This window comes from Perca flavescens, chromosome 20 (assembly GCF_004354835.1).
Source record: "Perca flavescens isolate YP-PL-M2 chromosome 20, PFLA_1.0, whole genome shotgun sequence".
In the NCBI taxonomy this organism is placed as follows: Eukaryota; Metazoa; Chordata; class Actinopteri; order Perciformes; family Percidae; genus Perca; species Perca flavescens.
In genome coordinates this window covers 27,504,474-27,518,288 of record NC_041350.1, presented here as the reverse complement: position 1 = coordinate 27,518,288, position 13,815 = coordinate 27,504,474, and the positions used below count along the sequence as shown (strand labels likewise).

General features: G+C 40.4%; 1 protein-coding gene across 1 annotated transcript; it reads left to right on the top strand.

Annotated features, from left to right (window-relative positions):
* rpia (ribose 5-phosphate isomerase A (ribose 5-phosphate epimerase)) lies at positions 1-13,096 on the top strand. Its single transcript, XM_028565760.1, has 9 exons — positions 1-359; positions 1,422-1,482; positions 1,694-1,749; positions 2,510-2,569; positions 4,255-4,319; positions 4,421-4,489; positions 5,095-5,236; positions 9,650-9,749; positions 11,395-13,096. The coding sequence occupies exons 1-9, from the start codon at positions 150-152 to the stop codon at positions 11,490-11,492; spliced, it is 861 nt and encodes a 286-aa protein (XP_028421561.1). The 5' UTR covers positions 1-149; the 3' UTR covers positions 11,493-13,096.
* The last annotated feature ends 719 nt before the right edge of the window (positions 13,097-13,815 follow it).

Here is a 13,815-nt window from a genome sequence, read left to right as displayed (position 1 = left end):
AGTGCAGCCTCGGTTTGTCCAATAATGATGTATGATAACAAGTGGGCTGCTGCTGTGCTGCACCTGCGCAGATAACCGCAGATCTACAAGTCGTTAGATTCCTGGTGCGGAAGTGTTCCCTGTCTGACCGTCTCTTTGGGGGCCGGGTCATGAAACTTCAGGGGTGGATCTCCTTCAGTAACTTGGCAGCTGGAGTTCTCTCTTCAGCATCCTGGAGGCTGGTGGCTCTCAGCAGCAGCAGCAGCAGCAGCAGCCGCCGCCGCCAGAAACACGTGTGGTTCAGTCGGTCCGTCGCGAACAACATGGCAGAGGAAGCGAAGAAACTGGCCGCTTACGCCGCGGTGGATAACCACGTCCAGGTACATTAACTGTCACTGTTAGCTAATATATCCACAAGTGTCCACAGCCTGCTAGCTTTAAGTTTACAGCAGCTCAGTCGTGTGTAGTCTTAGCCACATTCTCGGATGCTGCATGCTAGCAAAGTTGGCTACTATACAAACAGTAATGTAGCCTAGCTTGCTAACGTATTCCCGTTACCTAACTTGCACGGTTTGAGAGGGAATTAGCTCAGTGTTATGCATGCTTGGCCCGGGATAGTGGGCTAACTTTGTTCAGAATTAAGGACTATAAATATACTGACCGTATGTCATAGATAGCATGTGTTAGCTGCTAATAGAACGGTCAGTGGGGTTTTAACTGCTGGACAAACAGAAATAGATGTTATACATGGCTTAAACCTGCAGCCTGAGTGACAAACAGAAGCTGACAGAGAGGCTGTATTCTGTGTCGTGTATTACGCATGGTGTAATAGTAAAGTATCAGTTTGCAATTACACATTATATAATTGAACTGCGACAGAGCAGGAATGTGACATATGGACAGTTTTGGTCATGAAATATCGGCTACAAGAAGTGGACAAAATGTTATCAAGGCGTGTGATATGTTGTTGAAACTGTTACTTACTTCAACTTATTTTGAACTTCATTGTATATTCGAGGCGGTATATTCATGTGTTCATGGGGTTTTGTTCCGGTATGACTCTGGAAAAGGAAAAAATTTATGAACACATAAATGCACTTTTAATATTTCACATCTCCAGTACTGCTCTCCACTTCATTTCAATTGAATTTTTTTGCATATGGACTGTGCATATGTTCCCACATTTCTAAGATTTTTTTTTTCTCCAAAATTAGGCCCTATGTTCCCACATTTCCTTTTTCATTGTATCACATTTGATCCCCCTTTCTCCCAATTTGGTAGCCAATTACACCCAACCTATTATCCAGTAGCAATGGACTACAGATGGAATGTAACCCTAACCCTAATTTAGGGCCTAATTTTCAGTGAAAAAAAGGTCTTAGAAATGTGGGTCCATAGGGCTGTGGGAACATTGGGCTGACCCCATTTTCTGTCTGTCATAGAACAACCAGGTGGTTGGAGTGGGCAGCGGATCAACCATTGTCTATGCTGTGGACAGATTAGGTGAGTGAAACCACTGACCAATTGACTTTTTTTGTCTTTTTAAACACTAACTTGGCCACAGTAAGATTAAAGCACAATGCTTACTTTTTGATTTTAAAGTTCAGTCTGCTTCTGTGTATGTATTGGAATTCTTTTTTATGTTAAAACAAAATGCAGAAGCAGCCACACTTAGCCATGCTTAAGGTTGCTTTGTGTATGCTGTTTATTCCAGCTGAGAGAGTGCGTCAGGAGAAACTCAACATCGTGTGTGTGCCCACCTCTTTCCAGGTTGGTTTGGAACATTTAGTGTTAACTTATAGGCCAACATGACTTTGAATAGTATTCATCCTCGTGGCGTAATGATACACAGTGGCAACAGCATGTGTTTCAACATTGTGGCTTCATTACCACACACAATCTTTTTTTTTTTTTTTTTTTTTTTTTTTTTTTTTTAACTTGCAAGAGAAGATGCATTCATTCCCCAATTTCCTAACATCAATAAGAACTCTTTGTGTATTTGTGCCGTTTCTACAAAAACATGCACAAAAGCACAGAGTATTGCAGATTTTTTTCATGTCTCCAGGGTTTCTGCAGGGTCTTAAAAAGTTTCCAAATAAAAATGTTAGGCCTTAAAAAGTCTTACATTTGCTGGAGTACCGTGTTCTAGGTCTAAGTCAAAATTTTTCTGACATCCTACACCGCTACCTCCAATGCTTTTTATTCCGTGGTGTTGTAGTTCTTTCTTATGCTAGTCCAAATATAATTTTGCTGTATTACAACTACAAATGAGACCAGCATGCAACTTACATTGCGGCCAATCAGCTTTCGTGTTATTGGCTCGAGTCTCTTTTGGATTCGAGCACAGACATAAAACGTTCAGCGATACTTGGCTTAAAAAAAGAATTTAGGGCTTAGTTGATGTATGATAAAGGTCTTAAATTAAATTCATAATGGTCTTAAAAAGTCTTAAATTTGACTTGGAACCTGCACAAACTCTGGTCTCCTGCTGGTCACATTGTGTCCCATCTCTGGGTTTGTCCTCCCACAGGCTCGTCAGCTGATTTTGCAGCACGGCCTGGCGCTGTCGGATCTGGACAGGCACCCAGAGGTACGGTGAGCTCGTTACAAACGAACCCGAAAGCCATGGCAGCAAGGAAGGGCCGCAATATGTTGGCGCTCAAACCCTGTCGGCATGAATTGGAGCGTTGTGAACATGATGCCCGTGCAGCCGCAGAGAAGACATGAATGGTGGAGCTGACTGTTGCTAATTCTGAATCTAGAGGGTGGCTTGTTGTAGGGCTGAGTATCGCCAGTAGCTGTGTATAGACCTTTTTCACGGCAGACATGTTGACATGTCATAGTAGGAAAAGCACAGGTGTATTCAAACCAATTACTGATGGCTGCATTCCACTTAGGAGAGGTCCTGGTATTAAACCATTACTGATGGCTGCATTCCACTTAGGAGAGGTCCTGGTATTAAACCATTACTGATGGCTGCATTCCACTTAGGAGGGTCCTGGTATTAAACCATTACTGATGGCCGCATTCCACTTAGGAGAGGTCCTGGTATTAAACCATTACTGATGGCTGCATTCCACTTAGGAGAGGTCCTGGTATTAAACCATTACTGATGGCCGCATTCCACTTAGGAGAGGTCCTGGTATTAAACCATTACTGATGGCTGCATTCCACTTAGGAGAGGTCCTGGTATTAAACCATTACTGATGGCCGCATTCCACTTAGGAGAGGCCCTGGTATTAAACCATTACTGATGGCTGCATTCCACTTAGGAGAGGCCCTGGTATTAAACCATTAATGATGGCTGCATTCCACTTAGGAGAGGTCCTGGTATTAAACCATTACTGATGGCCGCATTCCACTTAGGAGAGGTCCTGGTATTAAACCATTACTGATGGCTGCATTCCACTTAGGAGAGGTCCTGGTATTAAACCATTACTGATGGCCGCATTCCACTTAGGAGAGGCCCTGGTATTAAACCATTACTGATGGCTGCATTCCACTTAGGAGAGGCCCTGGTATTAAACCATTAATGATGGCTGCATTCCACTTAGGAGAGGTCCTGGTATTGTACATGCTGACTCACTGAAATAGCTTACAGGGACACTTGATGGAACTGAGCCATCGTTACGGTTATCAATTTCAGCTGGGCTTTTCCTACTATGACAAGTCAAAATGTCTGCTGTGAGAAAGGTCAATTCCCTTTATAGTGTTGATTAAATAGGGAACGATCAAACGAGATTTCGGACACTCGCGTTGCGTCAGTAGTTATTTGTGTGGCGGAGGCGTGCGCGCCCAGCATCATGTAAACAAACCCGAAACAAAACCACTTCTAATACGTCCCTGAAACATAGCGAGCCCTCAGGAGGACAGTAAAAGGTTGTATACAGTATATATGTTGCACGTTACACTTCCACTGTTTAGAAACTAAAGTAAATAAAAAGCACAGGATCACTAATTCAGCACCTCTACAAAGTCTGATCTTAAGGGCTTTACATATTTGACCCATTTGGACCACAGACTAACAAATGTACTTTTCTTTAGACGAAAGGAAAAGGTAATTGCTTCCATTACATATATCCCATTTACAATATCTATCCATTTTGAGACTGTGGGAGGGTCGGGAAGCAGCCAACGTCTTGTAAATGCTTTTTTGCAGTCAGATGTAAGAATGGCATATAAATACTTATCAGCAGTTCTGGCCAGGAACTCACAATTATGATCCCAGCAGTTTGTTGTCTGCTGTAATAATCGGTTGATGTTCCTCCCACGCAGCTGGACGTGGCGATTGACGGCGCAGACGAGGTGGACGCAGACCTCACGCTGATCAAAGGCGGCGGGTGAGTGCAGTTTGTAACGCTGACGGCAGAACTGAGCTGTCTGAGCCGTGGAATGTCTCCTCCGATTTCTGTCTCACCCTCGTCCTCTCTTTGTCTCGCAGCGGCTGCCTGACTCAGGAGAAGATTGTCGCCGGCTGTGCCAAACATTTCGTTGTCGTTGCTGACTACAGGTTTGTCTTTTTGCTGGTCGAACTCAATGAGAGAAGGATAATTACTGGAGAACGTGGCTTTGTTTGGTGGATTGTCACTGAAGATTTGTTGAATGTGTACAGCATGTATTAGCTGGTCGAGAGGCGGCGGTTTATGGTCTTGTAAGAAGTTCACTAGACTTTAATTGCATGTTTGTGTTAGACTTGATTATCAAAGCCTTGCTCGTGTGGTTTGCTTTTCATAACCAGTGATTAGTAGCATTAACTTGACGTTTTAAAAAAAAATAAAAGCTAGCTGACTGTCTTGGGGGTTTGGAGTCACTCTGTGCAATAGGACATAAGTTGGACTTTTGAATGTTATTGCCCTGTTTCCACACAGCTAGATCATCACCTACTCTACGTGTCTCTTTTACTTCTATTTTTGTGAGACGTTCCCCACACGAGCTATTGTATGAACATGGTAACTGGATGATTCTGTAGAACTCCGATCCAGCAGAAAAGATCTTCTCAGATTGTGTACCTAAAGGATACGCTCGTATGGAATACAAGGGCTCCGTGGTTTAATCTGCAGCGTGAATGTGTGTGCGCGCCCAGATATGGATCTTATCTTGCGTCTCCTCTCCCAGGAAGGACTCCAAGGCTCTGGGCCAGCAGTGGAAGAAGGGAGTTCCTATTGAGGTGATCCCCATGGCGTACGTCCCCGTCTCCAGGACGATAGCCAAGCGCTTTGGAGGGGAGGCAAACTTACGGATGGCTGTCAGTAAAGCAGTAAGTGGAGGATTGGCTTTGCTGTGTCTTCTGTCATCATAACACCTCTGTTCCAGCAGCGATTTCACAGTTGGTTATATTGCTGAAATTCTGTTTTCATACAGTACAGTTAGTTTCCTCTAGTTCTCTTTCCAGGGGCTTGGGGGGGGGGGGTGTTCCTAAGGTCCTGGTTAAGAATGATGGCTGGTGATACCTTTTTTAAAACTAGAAGAGCCTAATTATTCTTCAGCAAATAAATCACTCACTGCAGTCTGCTCTGGACCAGATTATTGGCCAAAATGGCTACCAAGTCAGTGTACCTACACATATCTGGACTTTCTGGCACCCTGTGGACTGTATGACCTATTGTAGCACTATGGAGCCTTTTTTTTTCACAAGTGTGTCCCCATTTAGTTTGTCTTGTGCAAGATGGTGACGTAACTCACATTTCTACCAATGGCTTCACACTATTTGACTTACCTACAAGCGGTGGCAAAGTGCCAAAATATGCTGCAGTGTGCAAGCAAAGGTCGCGAATGAGAAGACTTGCAAGCTAGTAGATGTGGATGTAAACGATGTAAAATTAGGGCTGTCCAAAAAAGTTTTTATTGATTTAAAAATGGTGCGCCCAAATCTATGATCAGAACTTTGTCCATGGCATTGGCCTGTTGTACAGAAATAGCTGCAGAACGCAGTGATTGACCAATCCGCATCAAATATTCAACCAAGCTGTGTAATACATTGTGTCAGTATTACCAAGTAATGTTCCATTCAGGTCAATGTGCCCATCTGTTGTAGAATAGAATATACTTTATTGTCCCCTAGGGGAAATTTGTCATGGACTCAAAAGTGCATAGTACTAGCTGCCATTACAGACAATAGATACACGTAAAAATACAAATAACAGCTAAAAACATACACAGGCTACATACACACAGAAAAAAATAAATAAAATGCAGAACACCAGGTTATTGCACACTTCTCAGGCCTATTAGAAATTGTACAATCTATTTAAAATTTTGATGGAGACTGGTACGAAGGAGTATTTAAAACGGTTCAATTTAGTTTTAGGGATTCTATACCTTCAGCCAGAAGGCAAGAGCTCGTATTCCGTTTGAAGGATGTGGGACGGGTCCAACAATACTCTCTGCGCCTGCCTAAGTACAGACTGCTCATAGATGGACTGAAGGGAGAACGTATCAGTCCTCCCCATCAGCTTCATAGCATTCTGTACCAGGCACTGCAACTTTGATTTGGACTGTGCGGAGAGATTGCTGAACCACGCCGTCATCCCATACCTGATAACACTCTCACTGCCTGATAAAATAAAAACATGATGTTCTGGCTGACACCAAACACCCTTAGTCTACGTAAGAAATACAGTCTTTGCTGTAAACGGGAACATACATAATCTACGTGGTCACTCCAGCTTAAAAGGTTATCCAGGTGGATGCCCAGATACCTAATAAGAAGTGACCTGTTTGATATCCTCCTATGAGTGGACAAAGGGGTATGATCCCCCACTAGGGCTGAAACGATTTCTCGAATAATTCGATTACAAAAAATCCTCAATGCAAAATGACTTGCCTCAAAGCTTCGTTATATCAATGTTACCAACGTTGTGTCGCTGACGGATGGTGTTTCCCTACGGAGCGTAAATAGCGAGGGGCTAAGAGAAGAGACAGGCAGGAGAAAACGACAAAGTGTCCAAAGTTTGGAATCCGTTCAAACGTAATTAAAACTCTGTACAGTGTGTCTACTGCAAAATCAAACTAGCTTACCACAATAATAGCACGACGTCAGTGCTTTAGCATCTCAACAGAAAACATGGAGTCTAACTTAATCATCCATTCCACGAAGAGGACTGACAAAAGTAAATCAGAGTCGTATGGACGGTGGAACTACACCAAACACAACTACCACCAAAATCAAAGACAAGAAAATACGTAGTGGTGACAACGATCTGATCAAAAGAGCTGACGCGTTGACTATCCCTTTAGAAAAACACCCGATTGTTGCGTCTCTCTCTCTCCCCCCTTCCCTCCGGAGAAACAGCTGATCAATGACCTAATAGCATAAGTGTAACAGAGCTGTATGACATTATAATCAAATATATAAATGAAAATAGGTTGAGTATAAATAATATTTACATATAGGCCTACTGTATATACAGATCAGTCTCAGGTTGAAAGTTAAGTTGCACAACTTAATGTAATGTTTGTGTAGTGTTTGTGTTTAATGTATGCCTTAGTTTGAGGTTATCATTTGGAAAGAATTCTTTAAAAACCATGCAATATGGCACTTAAATGCACTTACTATGTTTAGTTTTTTGAGAGATGATATTGTAAGCAATGTAGGCAATACAAATGTTGCTTTTTTTTCCAAAAATGTTGCTTTTTTCCCTAGTTTGGGTTGTTTTAAAAAACGCAAAAAAAAAAATTAATTGATCGATAAAGTGCTAGATTAATCGATTACAAAATGAATCGATAGCTGCAGCCCTATCCCCCACCGACCGAGGGTCAAACACCATCTCCTCAGTTTTTTTTTATGTTAATGGTGAGATGGTTCTTGTCACACCACAGAACAAATGTATTGACTTCCGTGAAGTACAGTGATGGATCGGAGTTCTGATGAAGCAGAAAAACAGGTTACCCGGGAGACTATTAGTGCAGTCGTTAGTATAAAGGGTTAACAGGACCGGTGAACTTACGCAACCCTGAGGTGCACCTGTACTGATGCATTTTGTAGCTTGATGGGCTTGAGTTCGCCATATTATGCTTTCAGCAAATATTTTGAGCATACAGTATCTTTGAGTTTATTCTGGAGAATATTCTACACATTTGTCATTGTATTGGATTGTTGCAATATTAAACATTTGCATAAAGCAAGCGTATTTGACCACATTCCATGTTGATGAGAGCATTACAAACTTGAAAATTATCCCTTTTTTAAAGTACATTTAGAACAGATAAAAAAAATTATTTAATTGTTGTGTTTAATCACGAGTTAAATATGGACCATTGATCGCAATTAAATATTTTAATCGATTGACAGCCCTAAAAATTGTCTTTGCAAATGTCTTATTTGCATTGCACACACTTGTCACACAATGTTTTGGTTAGAAACGTAAGGGTAACTCTTGTTTGTTCACAAGAATACTCTACAGGGCCCATTTTCCAGGAGGGAAGGGCCTGTGAGAACAGTGGAACCAGAGGACAAACACACCACTTACACATGCCCTGTATCTGCCTCATTAACAGTCTTTAGAGTACAACCTAAATGATTGACTTCCTACGCCATTCTTTTGAAATGAACAGCATCCAGCAGAAGAAGGGAGAGTGTTTGTGATTCTGGCTCTTCATGTTTGTATTGTTCCTTTTGGTTGTTGAGCCTGGGGGCAGTTTGTGTACTAATGACTGGACAAGTCCCATTTGGTTTACCCAGGAAGCCTTGATTATCACAGACGTGTTATTTAATCAACGTTTGCCTCCTAGTTGCACATGATCATTTAATAATCACATTGTTGTCACCCAATCGAGGTATGGAATGGGTCAGTTCTGCTTATCGGGGGCGATTCTAGGATCAGACCTTTAGGGGGGGGCTCAGCCCCTAATGAGAATGTGACATGGATACAGTGCCATGTAAAAAAGAAAACCACTAAATCAGTAATTATCTGATAATCTCTGAGCTAGCTACTGAACAACAACATCAGCTAACGTTTTTTTGACACTATTAACCTGACATTTTTTATAAGTCACAGTAATAACGACCAATTTGACCCAATGTTCTAACGTTCAGCAATTTTAGTGCTTACGGTTTTAATTTGGGTTCTAATCTGCGCCATGAAATTATCAACTTCTAGTGTTTAAAAGATGCCGGTCGGGCCTGCTAGCAGGCCGAGCTAGCTACCGGCATCGAGACAGCTTTCTTCACAATGTCGGAGTTGAAAACGCATCTTGTTGTCAAGTAAGCTGACAACCCCCCTAAAAGGGTCTAAAATAGCCAAAGCTGCTTATCAGCTAATTCAGATTTATCTAGACTTTGCCAAATTGATTTTTTAAATACGACTATTGTTTCTAGATTTATTTTAACCTTTCTATTGTCGGAGTGCACTGGGGAACAAAGTCCTTTTTTAAATGAAAATTGTTCAACGTTCAAATAACTCTTTTCAGTGAAGTTAACAAAAGTGTGTGTCATTTTTGTTTACCTCAGTCATGGTCCTGTTGTAGTCCCTTGTCTTGGAAAAACTGTGCTGGACCATTTTATCACAACATTTCAGTTGTGTAGTAAGTGCCCTAAACTCTGTCTTGTGAAGTTGGCTCACATCCCTCTGGGTGATAGATTACAAAGTTGTTGTTTTTTTTTTTTTTTTTTAACTTTTGAATGATTTTGGCAAGTGACTTGAGGTCTGAGTTGTGTCTTTCTGGCTCCCAGGGTCCTGTGGTCACTGACAACAGTAACTTCATCCTGGACTGGAAGTTTGAGCACGCCGAGAACTGGAAGGAAGTCAACACCGCAATCAAGATGATTCCAGGTGAGGACAAAAGTGGCTGTGTTTAGGCGCTGCTGCATATTGTGCTGCTTGGTAACAAACTCCTGCACACTGTTTAACTTGCAAAGATTCATTTAAAGTGCTCATATCATGCTTTTTGGCTTTTTCCCTTTCCTTTATTGTGTTATATATCTTTTTTGTGCACGTTATAGGTTTACAAAGTGAAAAAGCCCAAAGTCTCCCCCAAAGGGACTTACCATCTCCAACAGAAAACACTGTTCACCAACTGCTCCAAACAGCTCTATTGTAGTCCAGCCTTTACTTCAGAGACCAACGTGGTCACTTTGTAACACACGTTATAATGCTCGCCTAGCTGCTAGCATGGTACACCCTCATACTCCGCTTCTGACTGGCTAGTAGTCCTTACCTAGGTACTGTCAGGGCGCGCACTCATACTCTGCTTCTGACTGGCTAGTAGTCCTTACCTAGGTACTGTCAGGGCACGCCCTCATACTGACTGGCTAGTAGTCCTTACCTAGGTACTGCACATGTGCGACTCCCAACAAAGATGGAACAGAAGTGAGATGTCTCACTCTGTAGCTAAAACGGAGAGCTCAACACACAGGGTGAAAAGAGGAGCTGTAGCAATGTGCAGTACAACAAAATAAGGTGTTTTTTATTTATTTTTTTATTAAACCATGTAAACCTATTCTGATATAACCTCTAAATACCATTATGAACCTGAAAATGAGCATAATATGAGCACTTTAATGTAGGGCTGCACTGTGTGTGTATGTATGTGTGTGTGTGTGTGTGTGTGTGTGTATATATATATATATATATATATATATATATATATATATATATATATATATATATATATATATATATATATATATATATATATATATATTTATTTATTGTCGCAATCTCAACTGGCGCAATAAATGCATTGCGAAAGACGCTCAGACTTTTTATGTTAGTTGAAAGAAAATAACAATAGAAAACTGCACATTAAAATGTAACTGTCATTCCTTTTTTAGTGGTGCTTTTTATATTCAATTCAATGTGTGATTTGTTCAATAAAAGAATGCTGAATGAAATTATTTCATTTGTTTTAAATTCAAAAAGCAATTTGTTGTCTTTTAGCAAATACTGAAAGCAGCAGAACTGAGCACACTTTAACATCTGTTTATCGCAAGTAATATTGTCTCGTGATATTCAATGTTAACGCATATTTCCCTCTTGTTGTGCAACCCTATTTTATGGCCGTGTTTCAGTACTTAATTTTTTTTTGCCTTATGGTCTAGTACCGAGACATTGCAATTAAATGTATCTTTGCAAGTTAAGACAGTGTGCGGGAGTTTGTTTGAAACTTTTGACTTCCTTGTCCCTCTCCTAACGCACCTGTCTCATTAAATAGATAGCAAAGTATTTTCCTGTTGTGCATATTGTGCTGCTAACACATCATCATCACATACAACCTCCCAGAAATGGGGAAGCACAAGTGCAAGAGGGACAAAAACCGAAGGAAGTTTCCCGAAGGAAGACTTGGGGAAATGTTGGTTGCGTTTTGGCTCTTAACTAAAGCTGATAGTTATAATTTAAAACATTGGTAATCACCCTTAATATTTGGATTTGATCTTTGTATTCTAACAAAATGGTGTGTGTTTTGTGTCCTCTTCAGGTGTGGTGGAGACTGGGCTTTTCGTCGGCATGGCTGAACGAGCCTACTTTGGGATGGAAGATGGAAGCGTGCAGGTTCGAGATCCTCCCGTCAACTGAAGAGTTTGCCACGTTCCCGGTCGTCCCTCCTCCCGAATGACCTCACTTTTACCCACAAGTGCCGTGTTTATGATTTACACCTGGTCTCGGACTGTGTTTGGACAGAGCTGCACCTCCTGCAGAACTGGACCAAACTGTAGCTGGGCTCTTTTCGCACATCTCAAAGCCAGATACATTTGAGGATCACTTGGTTTTTCTCATTCTGCAGGTGATGCGTCTGACACTGAGTTTTAAAGTGCCTGATGAGTAAAATCAAGTGCATCGGATATGCTTAGTGTTTTTTTTATTATTATTTTTTCCTTATTGTTGCTCAGTTTGGCTGCCTGGTCTCAGTGGGAACGTTGGCTCTCCCTGTGATTAGCAGGTTTGACTAAATGTCTAAGTGCTGTCAATCACTGCAGTGTCGCAGAATGAAACTAAGGTGTGCCTTGAGATTATATTTTCAGTTCTATCAAAAGAAATGATGCTATTAAAGTTACATTTAAAAGTTTATAATCATACGTCAAACTATTGCCATCTGCTACTTTAGGCTGCTGCAAATAACCGAAGTCCACTCGTCAAGTGAAGGCTCAGGACATTGTAAGCAGTCAGACAGCTGATATGTCATTTTGTTTCATTAGATCACAGAGAGGAGTAATATGAACAATATTCGACAGCATCAAGACGTTATACTTTACAGAATTAATTTCTGTAATTAATATTCTAATTTAAACTGAAAAAAGCTAAAAAAAAAAATGAATGAGATCTTCAGTCATGATATGGGAGTTCTTCTCCCTGGCTGTTGTTAATTGCTAACTGATGTAGCTCAAATCTGAACCAACAGCAACACAAGTATATTGTATGTGCCTTGGCAGCCTGTTTTATTCAGATGTAGCCAGATTCATTGATTATGTAGCTGGTCCCATTGTTGGAACACTGTCACTCAGAATCAGTGCTAAATTAGGATTAAAAACTGCATCATCAGGTTTTAGGCAAGACCTTTCAATATATAATTGTATCAAAAATGCAGCAGCTAAAGACCATAGATAAATCCTTAAGGTTTGGTTTAATTAGTGTCCAGCTCCCAAAAAAAAACTCTGACATATGTCATGTTTCATGAAGTCATTTAAATATTTTGAAGTCTTAAACAGGAACAACCATCATTTTGTTAAAAACTTGTGATAGTTTATTTTACAGATGCTTGATATATTTCACTTTGGAATGCAGTTGTTGTTCTTTTGGCTCACAATGCCTTAAACTTAATTTTTGTGTGTTTTATTCTTTTGTATGTACACCTCTCAGCAACATCTGGGAAATGTAAATGCTAATTTGTCTACAAGCCACTGTTATTAGGTACCGGGCATCCAATTCTATTAGTCGACTTCTACTATTCGAGTTGAATTCTGCTCTCTTAAATCAAATGGAACTGGATGCGTTGAGGATGTATCGGCTTCAGTGGTGTGTAGACAAAGCAAAAGTTAACTGAGAATATATGGCCCAGTTTGGGTCCGATACAAGTTGTAGTACACCTCTTATTCCTTTCTTTACTAATTCACTGTGATAATCATTTTTGCTGTGAAGGTGCTCTTTTGTTTGTCAACCAATACATAACTGTAATGAGAACAGTAATGCCTCCTTTTTTTATTTTTTTTATTTGTCATTTTCAGACTTTGTTCTGAAACTAGTCAATAATTCAATTAGTCCATCGTCAGAAAATAAATTGGCAACAATTTTGATAGTGTATTTAGGTTGTAGTAAACTGAATAGATTTCAGTTTACAGACAATTATTAATGTTAAGGCTTAGGGTATAGGCTATTTTCTTATGTACCTATCTATTAATCAACAAAATATTCACCAGCTTAATTGACAATGAAAATAAGCCCTTTTAGACATCAGTAGATGTAGCAGATTATTTATTTTGTTATTTGGATTAACCAAGCCTTTGTAAGTACAAAATGTATGTTTCATGTCAAACAAAATGTCAAAAAACTTGGCAACCAGTGATTACAGTTTAAAAAAAAAAAAAATTGATGGTGCCGTTCTCCTCTATGGTCGCTTGGGGGCGCTAGAAATGCAAAGCAATTCTGCTGCAAGGTGTTTACGTCTCGCACAGCAAACTGGGTTCACAATGAGACCTTAGATGCTCCCTAAAACCATTCAAAAGTATCATATATGCATTGAGCAACTATCTGTACAGCTACACATGTTTTTGGTTTAAAGTAGCGGTCATGAATATTTATGAAAACGCAACCAATGAACTTGAAAGCTTTGTGGCTGGAATGCAGTTTCAAGTTTCCATTTTAAAAAGTTTTTAATGCTTCTAGAGTCTTTCAAAGACATTAT

Excerpts from the sequence above, each read along its gene's own strand:
- rpia (XM_028565760.1), top strand. The coding sequence starts at position 150 with ATGAAACTTCAGGGGTGGATCTCCTTCAGTAACTTGGCAGCTGGAGTT. Across the intron at positions 4,490-5,094 it reads GTTGTCGTTGCTGACTACAG|GAAGGACTCCAAGGCTCTGG; the intron begins GTTTGTCTTTTT and ends CTCCTCTCCCAG. Across the intron at positions 9,750-11,394 it reads CGCAATCAAGATGATTCCAG|GTGTGGTGGAGACTGGGCTT; the intron begins GTGAGGACAAAA and ends TGTCCTCTTCAG.